This window comes from Haemaphysalis longicornis, unplaced genomic scaffold (assembly GCF_048455015.1).
Source record: "Haemaphysalis longicornis isolate Haplotype H1 unplaced genomic scaffold, Haemaphysalis longicornis Haplotype H1 scaffold_8, whole genome shotgun sequence".
Lineage (NCBI taxonomy): Eukaryota > Metazoa > Arthropoda > Arachnida > Ixodida > Ixodidae > Haemaphysalis > Haemaphysalis longicornis.
In genome coordinates, this window is record NW_027526445.1 from 44,402,758 (window position 1) to 44,415,943 (window position 13,186).

Consider the following 13,186-nt stretch of genomic DNA (forward strand, 5'->3'; position numbering starts at 1 on the left):
TCCAACTGGTGTTCCTCCAAAAAGAAGCTTCTTGTACTTCAAGTATCTACAGCTTACATCCTACCCCGAGCTACTGGGCAGCCACTAACATTTTTCTCAACTTTAGTTAGCACGCAAGCAGTCTTTACGATCACGCTGCGTGCCAAAGCGCTGTAATCCCATGAGAGTCCTAAAACGGTCAAATAGACACTTTAAAACCCTGAACTTTTTATTAATATTTGATCGCCACCAAGAGCAATCAACTCGCGCATGCAGTCAATCTCCACAAGCCTCCATGCCGTCCGCCATATTTGTGTTTGGGCGAATTCGTCATATAGAAATAGATATATAGCCTTTGCTCTACAGGCAAGGGTGTGTAGGTCTTTCCACAACCTGTATTCATTTCAAAAGAAACCACTTGCATATCTAGAGGCGAAAGCTTGAATTCTACACAGCTGATACTTGGCAGCAATTGGCTTTTTTTTGGATTTCTGTAAGCTGCGATCCTGAGCGTCCTAATAACGAGGCTTCAAGGCAACAAAACTGACGCCACTGAAGCAAGCCCCTAGAATAGTTAAATAGTGAAACCAGAGCGGTAGGATATCCGCATATTCATTTTAACACATACAGGCAGCAACGCTTTCGCGCCCACATGTATAGCCACGCGTAAATTGCCCGTGCCATTTTCACCTAATAGGACAACATACTTCGTTGACGAAGTTGTTGAATGGTAAAACCTTTCAATGCAGTTTTACGGTGTCATAAAACAAGCAGGAAAGAATAGCCAGAAGTTATGCCTGCATACTTCTGTTGTGATTCGAGATAAACCCCTACCCCAACACAAAAAACATACATTTCTATTCAAATGCCGTGATAAACACTTTATAAATGGTAACCTCGATAGGTTTCGCGTTCACAACTATAAATACGAACGTGTTAACAGAAATGTACATTAAATAGTGGCATTTGTAGGCATTTTATTAAAAGAAACAAAAATATCTTGTTTTTTTGCACTTCACAAAGTTTTTACTGACATATTTTTATATTAGGACCATTGTGTTGTTTTTAACAAACAATGAACCAACTACCAATTTCGTGAAACTTTCTATTCCAGTATAAAATCTAGGACGTTGTGTTTATTTTGCATGTATTGCTGTTATGTGTGAACCCATCATCGATCTTCCGCTACTTCATAACGTTTTTACTTGCTGAAATTACTTTCGTGCGCGACTTTGTGCACGTTGAGGCATTATTGCAGATACTTTGGAAATGCTTGAAAAGTGGTTCATCCGGACAGCCGGTGACAAATCATGAATTCACGACTGAATCTTCTGGCAAGCGGGCTGCCTGCCTGGCTGGCGGAGGCTTTTCCGTTAAGCAGACCACCCATCCGCCTACCATCGTCTTTGGGTGCAATCGAGTGTCACGGTGATGTCGTCTTGAGCCTCCCCCTCGCTTCCCCCCCCCCTCCTGACATGCTCATGTGGGGGCTTAGAATGTCTAAAAATCATGGTTCCTTGAATAAATCTATCGAGCAGGCTGGCAGATAAGCAGCGTACCGGCAAGCGGACACCCTCTTTGGATACCCGACATTTTATATTGTTACTTACTTATTTATTAATAATGTTGCCCTTGAACCGTTACAGAGTGGATGGTTAAAATATGCAAAGTGCATTTTAAGGACGCGTTCACCATTTTAACTGCAGAGCTATTAAAGCTTAAGCTTGGTCCTAATTGTTCCCAATACTTCCAGATTTATGCGAAAACATGATTGTAACCCGACAATATTATCGATATTTGCTCAAGCATCGAAAATTGAAAAAGCAAATTTTTTTCTCTCGACGAAGTAAAAAGCGCAAAATATCATTCATCAGTTGTATAATACAAGTGACATTAGAAGTTATAGGAAAAACATTTACGTTTTTTGCGAAAACACCTTACAATTGTTTCATATTGTTGGCCGTTTTGTTTAGTTAGAAAATTGAACTTGAAGGAAATAACAGTACTTTGTTTTTTTATTGATTAAATATGCCCACACAACTAGTATGAAACTAGAAAACCGCTATTTACCTTTCTGTTCGCTATTTTTGGGATAACTTGTGTAGTAATAGTCTTATTTGCAATTGTTTGCGGTGCACAGGTTAGAAAAAAAAAGTTGCTCGTTGCTTGGCAGAAATAATGACCCTACATATCACCGTTAAGGGTCCAGCGCCGTCATGATGACAGAGACTTTGTCAACAAATTTTAAGACGAAAGACTCGTGTCCCATATTAGGTCAACCCTCAACGTCCATGGGGATACCTTCGCGTAAAAAGTTTCTCGTGAGCACAGGGGACCTCCCAAAGCATAAGGCGTCACATAGCGCGACCCAGCAGAAGTGAAAGCGAGTCGTGCAAGCCAGTATTCAGAAGATCAAGCGAATAGAAGAACGCAGCTCAAGGAGCGAACGTTGAACCAGCAAATCCAATTGAGCTAAACAGTTGGAGTGGAAAACTGCGGACGACGCCACGAAGTTTGTTCAACATGAATGTAATGATTGCGGACAAAGAAAACATGTGAAAAGAAGATATGTCGACGGCGGACGTGAGTGTGGAATAAGAGAATGTGAAAAAATCACAGCCACTTCGTAAGAGAACGCTAAAACTCGTACCCTTCTCCCAAAGAGCCAAACACGTGTCCGTTCCCCTGGTAGTCCACCAATTGCCATTTTGCCAAACTACGTGGCCAGCCAGATTCCATTACTTCTTCTCATTTGAACTATGTTAGTTTCTGCTCGAGTCTGTTCTCTGATCCCAGTAGCTCATTTCCTGTCTCTACGTGTTACTCCGATCATTATTCGTTTCATGGCCTGTTGAGCCCATCTAAGATTCCTTTGAAAATTTCTAACATGGCGCCAAGTTTCCACACTATACGTCAACACCGTCAGGACGCGTTGGTTTCATATTTTCTTTTTCAAGTATAAGGGTCCCTTACGTTTATTATCACGGAGTGTTTACAAGAATGCACCCCAGTTCACACCAATTCTGCGGCGGATGTCTTTCTCGTGATTCGGATCACCACACATAAACAAATCGAGGCCGTTATAATCTACTTGTTCTAGCATTTCGTTACATATATTGAGCAGGGAGTTTCGGGCATGCTTAATATTTCAGTAGACAGAGGGCCCTGATCGGTCCCCGACGTGATATGGCGCTATCGGTATCATTATCACCAGGAATACCGGAATCACAGGATGTTGTAACTCCGCTATCGTCCATGAAGTGGTGGTTTAGAACAGCAACGGGATTGTATCATCACGCCTGGATAAACTAGACGGTAGATTTCAGCATCACCCACTGGGTAGTGCCGCTGAGCCCACAGAAGTCCGTACTTCGCTGTGTCTTCTCTTTAATCACATCCCAAGCAGTCGCAGGTATTGATCGCTCCTGCGGGGAAGGGTTGCGCCAGTTGAGAGGGCCCAGATACTTCACCAACGTGTGGTAACGCTATCGCCGTCGTTTTCGACAAGATTTCCGTAATGACAAGCTGGTGGAACACCACGGTCGTCATTGAAGTTGTCGAGGAGATGCACAGCGAAACGTTCCGCGGTCAGCAATGACTGCGTCCAGGAAACCCTCAAGAAACACGTGTAGACTTCAGCATCACGTGCCGGGCGGTGCCATTTAAACCACGTATTTGAGAAATGGAAGAACACAACCGGCACACACAATTGGACGGCTAAAAATGCCTTTTATTGGGCACCTTCGCAACATCTTTCTGCGTTGTGTAGATTGGTTAACCTTTTGATAGTGTTCTCAGAGAGCATTCCTCCACTTCGACGAGAATCGAGCGAACGTCGCTGCCATCTACACTGATATTATTTCAATTGAATGCCCACGATGTGCTGCAGCCATAAACCAAACGAGTTGCGCGACTTGCCCATCGCTCAATCACAACCTAACTGTCAAATTATTATTTCCGTGTAACTTCCGGTAACGACAATCAACAAATAAAACGCAATCAACAAGTGTGGATATGCAATACCTTTTTAATCTTTAGGCTGCCGCCATTTCGCACTAATTCACCTAGAACTTTACATTGTACAGTCTACACCACTTGCGCAAGCATGAAGTGCCACATTTTCTGCATCCACTCTTCTAGCTCGTGCCGGATCTCCGTGCCTTGACGGTGTCCAGTATCCACTCGTTGTAGTTGTTCACCTTCGTGTAGAAGCCGTACCGACCTGGGACGCCACACTTGCCCTGGTGGGACCAGCTCACGATTCCCACGAGGTACCAAGTGCCCCGGAGCTCGACCACGAACGGTCCCCCGCTGTCGCCTTCGCAGGTATCCATGACCACCGGCTGGTCGTCGTAGCCGGCACAGAACATGTTCTCTGTGATCTGCGGAAAGAAATGACTCGTGTACATTGGAAAAACAAACCTTGGCCGTTATTTCAACACTAAATACCGTTTGCGTTTGCCACATAAAACGGGTGACACTAATGTCATCCCCAGGAAAATGTCACGTTAGAATGGTGGGCATTGAAGCCCTTTACGTATTACCCTTTAGTGTTACGGACCCCTAAACATGTATAATTATTTATTTTCCGCCATGTTTACCTTCGTTGATGCAAGTGTTAGCATCCTGGGCCATTTTGGTGAACGCACGTCTCTAGGGCGTAAAATGCCCCTGTTTAAGCTGTGCACAGTCCTTAAACGAAATAATAATGTGAATATTTGATTACTAGCAAGTGTTAGCAATCATAGACTATATTAACTGGACGGGGCTATGCCTTCGCTTAGAAACACTGGAAACGCACATAGCAAGGCCCGCTCTCCCTGCGCATGTGCCTCGTGCTAGAAAATCACCGAAAAAAACCCACCGCCCGTCCTCTGCCCCGTTTAAACCTGTTCCCCGAACGAGGCTTACACAGGTATATTATTATTCGCACTCACACTCTGTGGTGGGGCTCTCCTTGCACTATAGAAATTCGCATAATCGGAGAATGAAACCGCGGCTGCGAACGATAGTTACACGCATCGCAAGAGGCTGACGCTGCAGTTGACTGGGCCCACGGATGTTGACACAAGTGCCCCTAACGCGGTATATCGTAAAAAAAACGTAATATTCATTTTAAATAAATTTTTCACGTTTACTTTGATTCAATTATGACCGTATCGTAGCAGAATTTCAGGCGAGGCCGTCTCCCGAGCCATACCGTGCTCGCACTGTCTAGTCGGCACTAGAGCTGGCGAATACTACGTGCCCTGTTTACAAATGACTTCCGTCTCACTTTGGTATGACGCAATTATCGGCAAGAATATTTCTACTGTTGTCCTTGAACAAGTGACAGACTCTGAAGGGGCGCACGGCATTCAGTAGCTTACGCGCGCTACTTGGTCCATCGCGACACTTTCACGTGCACGTAAGCTCCAAAGTGTTTTCTGCTCTACTAAGCCGGGCGACGATTTCAGTCGTGTCTGGTGATACGTAGATCGTAGGGGACTGCGGGAACACGTATTTCACGTCGAGCTATTACTTTGCGTTCTCTGGACACAGTTTGGAACATCAAACAGCTCTTGCTTTGTCTTGTACTCTGCTGCTTCGGGCGCCAGCGTGAACCAGTCCCGCCAGCTCGTTAAGCCCAACGTGACTAGTGACGAGTCTCTGGGTTTGTGCGGGACCGAGGCGGCTTCGTCTTAGCAACAAGGAAACTTGACGGCGCACACACAAAAAAAGGTTCAAGCGTTTTTGCAGCTGCCCCTTTCATAAGGGTGATTTCACGTGCAAGCCGGGTGAACATTCCAAGCGTTGTGGTCCCACACAAGGGCCGAGCGCCAGGCCGGGGCGTCGCATCTATCTATTTTACCAGTGGCTTCCCGGCGCCACCAGGGCACACGAATGCACATGGTGCCTTCGACAGCAACGGTGGACGCTCAACTCGCAACCGCGTGTGGTAGGACATGCCGCCAGACTCTTCCACCCGCAGCAATGGCGCAAAGCGGCATGATGACCGGGGTCCCCGCCAGATCCACAGGGGCCAGGGGCCCCTTGCAAGGGTAAAGGCAGCTTTCCAGGCGTGCATTCCCCCTTCAAGGGTCCGCGCTCGACCAGGGAGGCCTCAACCAATGAAAGAAACCGGTAGGTGCCCAGTGCTACCAGGATTCGAAACTGGTACCTACTGCATACGAGGCGAGTGCAGTACCTTTGATCCATCGCTGCGGCCAGACGTTCCTGCGTTTTTGGAGCCTCCCCTTTCCATAGGGGCGATTTCCCGTGCATGCCGGGTGAACTTCCCAAGCGTTGTAGTCCACATAAGGGCCTATCGGCAGGCCGGGGAGTCGCTTGCACCTATTTTACTGGTGGGTGCCCAGTGCCACCAAGGCACACGAATTGACATGGTGCCTTCCACAGCTACGGTGGATGCTCAAGCCGCAGCCACCTGTTGCAGGACATGCCGCCAGACTCTTTCACTAACAGGAACGGCGCAACGCGGCATGATGGCCGGGGGTTCCGCCAGATGGACAAGGGTCAGGAGCCACCCGCGTGGGTAAAGGCTGCTTCATGTCCAGGCGTGGATTCTGCTTTCAAGAGTCAGAACTCGACCAGGGACGCCTGTACCCATGAAATAAACCAGGGGGGGGTTGCCTGGCGGTACCAGGATTCAAACCCGGTAACTCAGCCATCGCTGAAGTTGAACCGCAGCGATGGCTAAGAGGTGCAGCCCTCGCCTCGTATGCGGGAGCTACCAGGTTTTTTTAACGGTTTTTGTAATGGTGCAGGCATCCCTGGTCGAGTGCGGACCCTTGAAAGGGGAATTTGCGCCTGGAAAGCTGCCTTTACCTTTGCGAGAGGCCCCTGACGCTGGTCCATCTGGCGGGGCCCCAGCCATCCTGCCGTGTTGCCGCATTGCTGGGGTTGAAAGAGTCTGGTGGCATGTCCTGCCATGGCTGTTGCAATTTGAGCGTCCGCTGTGGCTGTGGAAGGCACCATGTGCATTCGTGTGCCCTGGGGTACGCCGGGCACCTACAGGTAAAATAGGTACAAGTGACTCCCTGGCCTGCCGCTCGGCCCTTCTGTGGGACTACAACGCTTGGGAAGTTCCCCCCGCTTGCACAGGAAATCGTACCTATGGACCTGTGGAAAGGGGCGGCTGCCAAAACGCCGGAACATTTTTAGGGGTGCCCGCATGCGTGCCACGCCTATAGAGAAGCAAATATAGAAGCACGGCAGAAGACATCCCCGACGTCATTGCATGGCACGCCTCTCCCAACCCTCTGGAACTGTTTAGAGGTTTTGCATTCTCGTTACTCAAATTTATCCCGGTACCTCGTTTGGCTTGCTGCACGGTACTTGGGCGTGTCATTTTTGTACTTACTAACATTGCAGTAGCACGAGCGTCGTTTAAAAAAACATATTTATAAAAATCAGAAGCATAAATCCAACACAGAAATAATATTCTTCCCTGCTTGAAATAAAATTACAGATTCGCACATTTGTGTAAAAAACTCTTTTTAGGTATTCTTATTTGTATTTTTGAGCTCCCTAGACCACAATACGCGGAGTGCGCCCCCGAAATCACTTTAGAACACCTCGTGTGCATACCAGAGAGGCTGCAAAAAGAGTACGTTCGGCACAATTTGATTTGTTGTCACGTGACCGTAAGTTGTTTGGTACCCAAACCATAATAAACATCAATTTAAAAATTTGCTGCACGAGATTCATTTGTTCCGGTTCCGCTGAAAGTTCACACGAGGAAATGAACGCTCATTGTTAGGTTTGCTTTATTGAAATAATGTTTGTACCCGTGGCAACGTACAAAGTATTTGGATGTGACACAGACGAGATCACGTCCGTAAAGAGCCAGAGTGGAAGTGTTTGTTTAGTGACATTAAAAGGCTGTGGTAGGCGTAGGTAGATGTCTCGGGATGGAATATGACTGAGATGAAGGTGGCCATTCGGAAAGACAGCTTGGATGCCCAAAGACGCGAACCGGTAATCACATCCAAGTAAATGTCGTAGCTTAAGGAGGAGTTTTGAGCTTCACGTGGTTTAGTGTCAAGATGAATTGTCTTTTGAAAGCATTGCCTCCATCAATCCCCTGTTTAGTTTATGTGGACGATGTACAAATATCTTTTAAATATGGTAACATGTCCATATGTGAACGTCAGGTCAAGCTTGGGGTAAAGAAAATTCCTCGCTGCGTAGACGAAAATGGTTTCAGACTACTACCCCGAAAGCTACCAGTGTTGCATTCTCGAAGAGGCACGAAATAAGGCCAGATCCTAACATAAAACTCAATGGTGACCCAATTCCAGAAAAAAAGAACATACGTTTCTTGTTTATGGTGTTAGACGAAAAACTCACATTCACCTCTCCCATGAAACAAGTCAAACAAAAATGTGTAAAGAGACTGAATATTCTGAAAGTCCTATCACACCAATCGTACGGTGCCGATGAAGAACTCCTGCTGCGGCTTTATACCATTTTGTAGGGTCTCGCTTGGATTACGGAAGTGTTACCTACGGGTCGCCCACAAAAACAGCGCTAAAAGTGCTCGACGACGTGCTGCACTTGGGGATTCGGCTCTCGTATGGTGTTTTCTGTACGAGCACTATCCAAAGCCTGTATGTGTAATGTGACAAATGGTGCCTAGAGTACCAGAGAACTTAAGTTGATCTTTTATATGCTTGTAAAATCTCAGCACTCGATAACCATCCTTTTAAACCTATTTTTATGGGTACATCCACATCACAACTCCTTTTAAATCGCCCGTCCATTTCTGTTCCCTTCTCACAAAGAGTAACAGAGGAGGCGGCTTTACTTATTGTCTCCTTTATAAACAACTTCAATCATCTTCCACTGTTTTAAGCGTACCATGGCATTTCGCACTGCGTCGTGTGACTTGTCTTTCATCCAACTCTACAAAAAGAGGGTACTGAAAAATGCTATTATGCAGCCCTTTCTGCAACTGCCGGATAAGTACCAGAATAGAGAATTTTACATCGACGCCTCCAAAACTGCCTGCACCGTGTCATGTGCTGCGCACGGACCAAAGTTTATAGCTTCTTAGGCCATGAATGTAACTTGTAGCATCTTCACAGCAGAGACGTATGGAATTTTTTTTTCTGTGAAACAGATTGTGAAATGTCGTATTTGAAAATCTGTTATTTGCATTGATTCAGTAAGCGCTGTACATGCATTATCATCCGGAAAGAAGACCAACAATTACATCATCAATCTGGTTCTGAGGACGATTATGTCCGCATATGGCTCAAACCTTCAGGTGACTATGTTGTGTTCCAGGTGACTCAGGGATCACGAGAAAGGACATAAGAGTTTAAATGGCCGCTGCTGCACTCACAAACACAGTGCATATAACAGTACCGTACACCGACTTCAAACTACACAGAAACCACCAATTACGTAAAATATGGTAAAAACATTGGAGTGAACAGACGGACAACAATCTACCCATTACAAAACCACACTTGGGGTGATATACAACCGATTCACACAACAGGCACACAGAAGTTGCCTCGGAGAGGTTACGGATAGGGCACACACATGTAACACAATAAAACCTGCTGAATGGATCACAAAGACAAATGTGGAGTGGGTGTGGAGGGGGCCTATCCATAATCCACATACCCATTCAATGCAAGGCACTTGACATAACACGACGCAAACACTTCCCACATATATACACACGGCAATATCTACAATTGTCATCGTACTTTTTATCAGACGGGCCCATTATTCAATCAAATGCTTTTTGAGTATCTTACAAACGTAAAATGTTTACATTTCATTTCTTATCATGCATCTAGACAACCTGGCCCTTTACAGCAGTCATCTTCATCACGTTGTGTTTTACTTTGTTTATTTTTAATTAAATGCGTCACTTTTACTTCCATGCCAATCTCCTAAATTTTCTTTTGTTTGCGCTCTTTGCCCTTAGTTGGCCTTGCGCTAGTAAAATCCAAACATCATCATCACCAGCGAACCGGGTACCGATTACGCACAAGATGGGCGAGTGAACGAAAGGGGTTGAACTCTCGTACATCAGGCGTTACCCAATCAACGCAAAAATAGAGAAAACTACCCAGCCTACCCGCTTTGACAGAGGTGTCCCAATCCTATCTAAAGAAAAAGTAGAAGAGTCCTCCGAGGGCGTGAAAAGAGGAAAAGCTGAAGCTGATGGACGCATATACTTGAATCTTTTAAATGAGGGGGTACACTTACTACAAAGACTTGTTGGCCTATTTTCCGTATGCCTAAGAACTTTAAATGTACCCGCACCCTGAAAAAAACGCCAACTTAATTTTAACTTTTCACAAAGGAGATACCTAATATCTTAATGCTTGCAGCCCTATCAGGCTACTCTCAGTCGTATACAAGCTGTTTACCGTGGTAATAGTTATGCGATTAAGCGACAGTCTACTTCGGGCAACCAAGGGAACAGATCAGATTAGAAAGAATACTTTAAAACACATCAAATTCATTCCCTCGACCAAGTATTTCACATTCCCGCTGAATATAACAAACCCTTTACATGCAATTTGCTGATTACAAAAATGCGTTTGATTCTTTAAGAACAACAGCAGTGCTGGAAGCATTGAAATACCACGGAATACGGGATATCTAGATAAGACTCCCAGACGTTATACGTTTTCGTGCGACATGAGTCAAATGCACAACCCTAAATACGGTAGAAAAACTGTGGAGAAAAGAAAAACACATTAACTTTCCCCTCGAAAAGAGGTTGCAACAAAATAGATTGGAGAACAAACGGATAACGTGTAGTCAGATTGTATGTCGACTCGGAAATTCCCTAAATGCTGTTGTTGAACGGATCAAAATTAGTAATATTCCTTTGACTAGTAGGAGTGAGCTTTTGTCGTAACGAATGTGTCCGTTTTGTGATTGTGTTCGCAAGTATTTTCGTTTTCCGGAGATGGCCGATCTTATATTAGTACGCAAATTACGAGAAGGAAGGAAGATGTATCTCCACACGTAGAGCAGAGACGCCCGGTCGCTCCTGCTTCGCTTTTGGCTGAATTACTGCAACGTGGGAGACTTCCTGCACTACCGGGGACGGCGGGCGACCTGCACCGGCTGCCTAGAGCCCGAGACCCTCGACCACTCACTGTGCTCTTGCCGCCAGCATGACACCGCGAGGGGCGAACTCACAGCCGAACTCCAGCAACTCCGTGCAGCAGGCCACAAGCAGGAAGACTTGCTATTCTCTAAGAAAACTGACGCCATCCGTTGGTAGGTCTTTCACCACATCCTCAACTTCATGGTCGTGACAGGAACAGCGGAGCGTTTGTAGCCGCCAAGCCATGAACAAGACCAACACGACATACGCTCTCCCCCATTCTCCTCCTTCTCCCCTCTCATCTCTCTCTCACTTAACTTAAACCACTACTCCCCTTCTCTTGACTGCGTTGTATGAATGTGAACTCTCCGGTGAGTTCAACAATGTCACCAGTTCTTTTCGCTTCCCTCGTCTCTTAATCCATAACCACCACCACGACCACTGCAAAATGAACAGAAGCGAACAAAATGAAACTGATAGATGTGGAACCATCATTTAATCCCGCCTCTACCAACCCTAAGGAATAAATCTGGTTATTTTTGCGTCACTCCTTTATTTACCACTTCAATAATTAACTAACTACCCGCCACTTACTAGATATGACCAATCCTCCTCCTGCCCCCCTGTTCGTACGAGTCACTTTATTAAGGTGACCAAGGGAAGATATAACGAGCTTTCTTGCAAAACATTTTGGGTGTTTATGGCAGAAACATGAGGAGCTTGCTCGCATAGTGAGTGCATTCAGGCGTGTCCACGAAAGCGACCCTGCGGGAGAATTCGAACAGAGTTCCTTTTTCTACCTCGAAGACTCCCCTGGTCTTTCCGTGTATAATTTTAGTGTTCTTATAGCCCTGTTGTATGTCTAAAGGCTTTTCCTTAACATTTCTTCCGTGCCATTCTTAAATGTCAATTTGTCATAAGCTTTTAATAAAAAGGCCTCATAAAATTGAGTGCTTCAATTCAACACGAGCATAACCAAAAGTTATTATTCAAAAATCGGTCAAATCTGCCGCATATTTTTTAAAATTACTGGTGGCCCGTTACCTTTCGCGCCTAGCATGTAAAATGTTATATAGAATAGCTTCGACAGCGTCGTCCTAGGCCAGGCCACAAACTTTCACATTTTGATCAAATTTTGTTGTGGGAAATCAAACGTATTTCCAAAAAAAAAAAAAAAATGGGGCAGCTTCGCACTATCGGTGCGAGGACTGGACAAAGAGCGAAACGTGGGACCAACCTAGCTTATTCTTGGTTCGGCTAAGTTTATTCGTCATTATGCTGGACGATTGCGCTTCTGAGACCAAGTTCGCGAGTTCGATCAAGGCCGCGGTGGCTGCTTTTCTGATGGAGAAAAAACGCAAGTACGAAGGGCCTTTTTTGCCCGCATGGCCGCACGCCACCTCAACCAAGCTATCGCTCTTTTTGCGCCAGTCGAACATTATTTCTGCCGCGCGCTGCCCGAGTAAAGTTCAGCCTGGCCGCGGAAGTAGCTCTCGACGCTGCTGGAAGCTGGGCCCGCATAAAGTTGAGGTCAGCTGGGTGGTCAGGTCGGTAGGATAGCGTATGCCCGCAGCTCTTTGCTGGTACGCGCTGCTTTCTCGCTCTGCCCCATCGCCAGAAAGCACCACGTGCATGTTTTTCATTGGTATTTTTTCGGCGCCACCGGTCCAAGCCCAAGCTTCAACAGCTCCGCTGCTAAAACTCCTTATGTTTGTAAAGGATTTACGGGAAGGGTCATCCTTAAAAACCAAGGCGACAAATTCCCTATCCGAAACGGCGTACCCCAAAGAGAACCAACTCGCCAAAACTGTTCCCGCATTTCTGGAGATGGTATTTAAGAGTGGACATTGGGACAACACTGTAGTTCTGATAAAGAGAGAATAAGTGAGGTATTGGAGGTTTGCCGACGACTTTGCCTCGGGGAGTTAGTCGGCAAAGCACCTTCAAAAATGCTTGGGGAAATACAATCAGAAAGCTTTGCCGTAGAATGAGAAATACATATGAGTAAATCCTAAGTATTAGAATTCTTCAGAAAGTTGCCTTTCATCTTAGATAGCGCAACGCTATAACTGTTAGTAGAGTATAACTTCCTTGGACAACTTGTTTGCTCACTAACTTCGAGAG

The 13,186-nt window shown here is 45.8% G+C and overlaps 1 protein-coding gene across 1 annotated transcript in view; it reads right to left on the reverse strand.

Moving 5' to 3' along the window:
• Positions 1 to 3,986: 3,986 nt before the first annotated feature.
• LOC144148161 (uncharacterized) overlaps positions 3,987 to 13,186 on the reverse strand; it is a 61,427-nt gene continuing 52,227 nt past the window's right edge. Inside the window, exon 12 of the mRNA XM_077679743.1 lies at positions 3,987 to 4,361. Coding sequence (XP_077535869.1) covers positions 4,116 to 4,361 — 246 coding nt within the window. The 3' untranslated portion in view covers positions 3,987 to 4,115. The remainder of the gene's footprint in view (positions 4,362 to 13,186) is intronic.